Genomic DNA, 6,715 nt, shown 5'->3' on the forward strand with positions numbered 1-6,715 from the left:
CAAAAGGACAGCAACTTGTCTGTTCCCCTTCCCCCAATTCCCCAGCACTGTTCCCATCCCCCCAATTCCCCAATAAAAATCTTAAAAAAAAAAAGCAGGTATAATTATTATTGTCATTTTAAAGATGCAGAAATTTGCCCAACTAAAGAGTAAAACAATTATTTTCCAAAGCTTCTTAAACGAAGCTAGCAAGAGATCTAGCTGGAATTTCAACCCAGGTTGGCCTCACTCTCCAGCTTCTGCATTTAATCACCATATTGTGCAGCCTCCCTGAATAAATGAAGTGAAATTTCCCCTAGCTTTCACCAAAGCCAGCTCATTTGTTTCCTCAGGGAAGGTAGCTACAGTTCTAAAAAATAATGAGTTTTATCTTAAAATCCGACATTTCTTTTCATGTACAACCATACTTGTTTATGTATGTATTTCACAATAGAGCTCTGCTTAGAGATTTATCCGGTTACATTTAGTACTTGATTAAATTATTCTGAAATGTAAATTGGGAACATTTTGAAACATAATTTCTCCCTCAGAAGAGAAATGCCAGCAGTAATGCTTTCCTTGAGAGATTTTCATGTACTTTTTTTTTTTTAAAGGAACAATAGATTTTGAAAATGTAACAGCCTGAGTAGGAGAATTTCCTTGAGGTCAGTGTTATCCTTGACAGCCACATGTCCGGCAGGAAATCTGCAGCTGTGTGACATTAACAATGAATTCCCCGCTTTCTTAGACCCTGGAGAGACTTGTGGCCTGTACATCTGAACAAGGCAGGACTTGGATTAAAAGCCTACTTTTTGCTTTTCATGTATATTATAGGCGTGTAATCTTGTATTTCTAAAGAGACTTTCACCAGCTCCGTGCCAAGTGGCTTACAGGGTTGACTCATTAAACAGAGCCCGCACACTGATGAGGCCAATAACCCCAACACTGCCTCCATGCTCTTATGTGCTTCTTAATGTATTCACTTGAGTAGCATAGGGCATCCCCCGGCTGTAGTCCCAAGTGAAGACCAATGATGGGCTTTTATGTTCATCTTTTTGGAGAGAGAGGTCCTCTATCTAGTGCCAAACCACTGGATAATTTAACACGTGCGAATCAAATTCCTCACCCTAACAACCGAATCCTACACAGAAAGCACTGAGTTCATTTCTTCAGCATGCTATCAGTGAATGCTTTCAATATTTACTTTCAAGTTACACAATAAAAGCAGCCATATGTTCACAAAGATTAGTCAAATTTTACCCTTGGTTAAAACAATATATTACACACCGATAAAACTGTAATTTGTTATCCATATATACATGATCTTATGTCATCCTCAGAACAGCCTATGAAGCAGATATTGTTTTCATTCCCCTTTTACAAACAAGGAAACAGACACAGAGAGGTCGAGGAACAGATAAAAGGTCTCCAGCTGTTAAGGAGAAGAGGCTAGAATTAAACCCATGGCTACCTGCTTCCAAAACTCTTAACTTCATCTCAGTGTTCTACTGCCTCTTATATTTGTTTCTTAAAAAGTTAAATCAACTTCGGCACTTTCCTCTTGTTAGGTCTTAAGCATTGCTAATTTAGATTTCTCCCTTATTTAAGAAGAATTAAAGAAAAAAAATGGGCTGTGTTCTGCCAGGCAAAATAGAATTTTGTTTCTAGGATAGTCCCAACTCTCCTAAAGGAGGCAGCTGCAGCGTGTGCTCTGGAGTTAGACAACTGGGGTCCAGCACTGCTAGCTGTGTGACCTTGGACACATCACTTAATCTCTCTGTGCTTCAGTTTCCTCACCAGTAAAATGAGGCAATAATAGAGACTCAGTGTTCTTGGGGATTTATAACACTATTTAGTACAGGATTTAACACATTTTACATGCTCAATCATTCTCAGCTGTTATGATGAATAAGTTGACTGAACTGAGTTTACATTAGTGATCATACATAAACATCAGGAGGCACAACTAACACATTTATTTATCATTTGGATATTTGGAAGATACTTTGCTGTGAAAAGATGATCAAAAAGCCCTCCCCTGGTCCAGGCTGCCTACATGTGATGACTAAGTGTATCTTTCTCTAAATAGCTTTGGCATAGGCTGAATTAAAACAGACTATGGATTCCTTGACATTACCTCATCTCCAAGACACAGAGACACTCTAAAACTTTTTAAATGAAATGCTTCAAGATTGTTTGGGTTCTCAAATACATAGTTATCAACAAACACATCCTCTCCCCAGCAAGAAGCATGGCCATCTTTCAAACCGTGCAACTTGCTCTAAATCACATTCTCTACAAATGTCCCTTCGCGGCTTGCATTTCAGTACTTGGTGTCCCTAATTGTTGCTGTCCCAGAACAAAAGCCTAATTGCTGCTGGTACAATACAGCCCTTTCTCTGAGATCATCAAGAAGCCCTCGGAACAAACAAGAGAGGGAGTTCCTGTGAGCAGCAAGCACTGCATTAAAATGCCTGGACCCTGAGGGCCAACACGACTTATCTTTGAGTCCCTTGCTGGTATCTCTCCCTCCCTGCAAATAGCTCTGGCTCGTGAATGTTTCGGAGCCCTTTAGGACACGTGTATTCTCCTGCTTGGACAAGTCTGGAGAAACTCGGGGTCTCCTTCTCCCACCCGCGCAGCGTGAACAGGAACAGGGCAGCAGCCCCTCTTGGGGGGCGATTTTGTCATGGTGGGGTCGTGGCCGGGCGGGTGTCGCAGAACCCCGCAGGGCGAGGCTGGAGGACGGGAGTCTCCCCCAGGCCAACCCGTCCCTGCGGGCTCGAGGAGCCCCACCTTCCCAGCCCTTGTGGGACAGGCGCGGGAGCTTCCATTCCGGGCTGGCACGCAAACCCCCAAACAGCGGCCCCGGGGAGGGCTCTGGGACTCACGCGGTCTCTCTGTGTCTCGGGGGCCTCTCCCCGCCTGGCTCCCGGTCCCTCGGGGTCTGAGAGTGGGAGCCTCCCATGGCTCGGAGCTCGCGCCTTGGCTGCGCCCGGCCGTGCTCCGCAGCGCGCGGGCCAGACCCGGACCCTGGGCGGGGAGTAGGCAGCGGGGCGGGGGTGGCGGGGGAGCCCGGCCTCAGGGTCCCGGCCGCCGGGAAAGTCGGTGCTGGAGACTTCGCCAATTGCAGGGCTCAGCCTGCGCCGTGGCCCGGGACACCCACCCGGGAACACCGCCGGGCGATGCTGATACCCAGGTCACGCCGGGGCCGGGGTAGCGGGCGCCGCATCTCCCTGCCAGGGAGTCCCAGGGCAGCAGAGAGCAACAGGTGGAGTGGAGCGGAGGCCTGGGCGCGTCCCCAGGGCCCTGCAGTCCGGGAAGACGTCGCTCTCTGCACTCCCAGTCCTGGGAGGCACCGCGGCGCTGGGGCAACGGGCAGGCACCTAAAGAGCTCCAGCGCGAAACTACAATAGAAACCGGGCTGCAGGGAAGAGGCAGGAAGGAGCAGCTCTGCAGAAAATCACCAGTAGGGGGCGGTGTGCTCCGGGATGGGGACACCGAGGCTGTCTTTCAAAACCAGCAGCTTCTGCCTCCTGCGGCCCCGAATGAGGCCTGGACTGAGTTCTATAGAAAACTGGGTTAATTTTGGTTCTTACTAGTGTCCCTCACTAGCTGGGTGAGTTGGGATAAGTTACTTCACACTCTCGAGTTTTGTTTTTTTCATCTGTAAAATGAGGGCGTATGTTCATTTTAACCTCTTAATGTCCCTTCTGGTTCTGACAACCAATGAAAGAATGCTCTTCCAAACTGTCTCAGAAAAAACCGCACCCTATCCTTCCCATTGCACCTGTGATCACCTAACTCTCCTTTCACAATACTTCATGCTCTTTCTCATCCATTCGTGCCTCCCCCCTCCTCCTCTCCAGCCATCTCTCCTTCATCGCAGCGTTTTGTTTTGTTTCTACAAAGATTGGAATGCCCTTTTCTGCTAACACCTATTTACCCTTCCAGATGCAACTCAAACCTCCCTTCTATAATGCTATTCTGAATCCTGATGTGGACATCATTTTTATTACTGCCTGTCTTCTTCAAAAGAATGTAAACTCAGCAAAGACAGGGAATTTTTTTTTTCACTGTTCCCCCAGCATTGCTTGGCACATAGGAGACACTCATAGTTGCTGATTAATGCATTTGTCCTACATGCATGTTATCACCTTCCTTCCCAGTGTTCCGGTAGCACTTGTTAATCCCTCTAACATAGCATTTACCAATCTTATTTTGTAGTTTTCTCTTCACTTGTCTGTCTTCCCTCTAGAAACTGAGTTCTTTAATGGCAAGAAGGCTTTCTTATCTCTGAATCCAAGCTTAGTGCCTGGCACAGTGCCTGTATCCTGGCTTGCATACAATATTTGCTGAATGAATGAATGAGCCTGTGGCTAGGTACACAGAATGACGTTAAACATTAACTATCATTCTTGACTGGAAACTCTAGCAAAATAAAGATGTATGTGGCTACATTTTAATGTTTCCAGAAAGGACCAGAAAACTCATAATAGAGACATATTTACAACAGACCTCTCTTTTTTATGTCAAATTTTGACTTCCTGTTTATATACTACCTTCGCTCTACTATAGTCTAGAGTTCAGGATGCTGCCACATTATAGACATAGACATCAGAGTAACTGGGGGTAGGAAAATAAACAGTAGTAAAAGTGTAGTGAGACTGGAATTGGGATTTTTATGGGAAGGATTTCAAATAGTTGAAAAAAAGTTGACTTTTGAGAGAATTTTTTTTTAAGTCCAAATTCTTCACACATTCTATCTGGAATACTTTGGCAATGCGATTGGAGCTCCATTGATAATGCATACATAACCCTGTGGTCCCTTCCAGAGGAGCACTCAGCTTGTCCTAGTGAAAACATTTGTTATTCCCAGTGGGTCATTCCAAGGGAAAATGGGAGGGGAAATGACAGGGGAGGAGGGTGGGAATGGGAAAGTTATCTCTCTACTGGGTGAACCAGATGGGCTGTTGGGAAGAGCTTTAGTACTACTAGTGCAGAAAGGCACAGGGTAGTGCCACTAAAATGGTTTAAAAGAAAAAGGAAAAAGTGAAACCCATGTTCCAGTGTATGGTGCAGAAAAACGGAGATAATGAATGGGAAAGGAGTCTGTAAAATAATGTGAAATTTTGGGGACCCAATGTGCATCTCTGCAGAGTCGCTTGTGTTTACTGCTTTTGCTGCCTTGGTTGGTACAGAGACATGGTCAGTTGGGGCTTCAGTCTCAGGGACATGAAGACAGTAAAGTAGATGCCTTGTCTTTGAGAAGAAAACTTACAAGGGCTTAATTTTGAGGGNCTCAGTTGGTTAAGAGCTCGCTCAAGAGTGTGAGCTCTGAGCAACAGCGGTTCGAGTCCAGCCCGAGCTGAGCAGCCGCTGAGCTGTCAACAGGTAGCAGGATGGCTCAGCTAAAAAAAAAAAAAAAATTTTATAAGTGAAACTATGATAGTTTTATTTTCATTTTCAATTTTACTTCAGAGCCACATGTACGTACCCAAAGAGCTGCATGTGGCTCGCGCAGTTTTCCAACCCCTGGTCTAGAAATTTAGTAAGAATTGACAACAGGTGCACATCTTGCATTCCAGACAGACAAGCTCAACAAGTACGAGATGAATTAGTCACACGCCATATTCCCTAATGAATAATAGACTCTGTTTTATGTCATCTTTTAATTCTCTCCACAAATTATTTACTGCTCTTAGGAAACCCACCCTGCCCACATTGCCGAAAATAACCAATGAAGGAATTGGTGATTTCAAGCACTTCACCAAGTTACCGTCTCCCCAAACATATCTACCCTCTTGATCTTTCCGGAAAATGGAATTTAATGAAGGAGAAAATGAACTTGAAAATATTAATGCCTTGCTTCTGCAAGAGGCCTTGCTGAATTAGCATGCAGGTCAACCTTCTCTTCAGAAGAGATCCTGTCTTACTCAAAAATATATTTCCCAAAGAACCTAGCATAGTGTCTGCTTTATGGGTACATATACATGTGAATGTTAATAATAACTCAGATATTGAGCACTCATTAAGTTCCAGGTGCTGCATTAACATTATACACCATCTTAAAAAGTAGGTGTAATTGGGACAGCCAGGTGGCTCAGTTGGTTAGAGCGTGTGCTCTGAACAACAAGGTTGCCGGTTCGATTCCCACATGGGCGAGTGAGCTGCACCCTCCTGCAATTAGATTGAAGACAACGACTTAATCTGAGCTGCAGCTGAGCTGCCCGTGGGTGGCCAGATGGCTCAGGTGGTTAGAGCACGTGCTCTTAACAACAAGGTTGCCCAGTTTGGCATGGGATGGTGGGCTGCGCCCTCCCCGCAACTATAATAAATTGAAAACGGCAACTGGACTTGGAGCTGAGCTGCGCCCTCCACAACTAGATTGAAGGACAATGACTTGACTTGGAGCTGATGGGTCCTGGAAAAAACACATTGTTACCCAAATAAAAAAAAAAGTCTCAGGAAAAATAAAAAAGCAGGTATAGGGCCGGCCGAGTGGCGCGATGGTTAAGAACTGGCTTGGGACGCCAGAGAGCCCCGGTTCGGATGCCACATATGAGGACCAGTGACACTGCCCTCCACAGCTAAGATGCTGAACAACAGCTCAACCTGGAGCTGGGCTGCCGTGAGTCGCCAGCAATGGCGTAGGCTGCAGCCCCTGCTGCAGTGGGTTGCCATGGGCTACCGTATGTAGTAGCCAACAGCCAGCGTGAGCGGCCAGCAGCCGCAG

General features: G+C 45.8%; 1 protein-coding gene across 7 annotated transcripts in view; it reads right to left on the minus strand.

Moving 5' to 3' along the window:
• The window catches only part of TACC1 (transforming acidic coiled-coil containing protein 1), a 109,375-nt gene that overhangs the window by 83,443 nt on the left and 19,217 nt on the right, over nucleotides 1-6,715 (minus strand). The window contains exon 1 of one of the 7 annotated variants that reach the window (XM_019626797.1): nucleotides 2,871-3,015. The exons of 4 other annotated variants lie outside the window; for them this stretch is intronic. In XM_019626797.1, coding sequence (XP_019482342.1) covers nucleotides 2,871-2,947 — 77 coding nt within the window. In that variant the 5' untranslated portion in view covers nucleotides 2,948-3,015. Of the gene's footprint in view, nucleotides 1-2,870; nucleotides 3,016-6,715 lie in introns of those variants that run through there. 2 more of the 7 variants (XM_019626803.1, XM_019626795.1) reach the window with 2 other exon arrangements.

Source organism: Hipposideros armiger, unplaced genomic scaffold, assembly GCF_001890085.2.
Source record: "Hipposideros armiger isolate ML-2016 unplaced genomic scaffold, ASM189008v1 scaffold_690, whole genome shotgun sequence".
In the NCBI taxonomy this organism is placed as follows: Eukaryota; Metazoa; Chordata; class Mammalia; order Chiroptera; family Hipposideridae; genus Hipposideros; species Hipposideros armiger.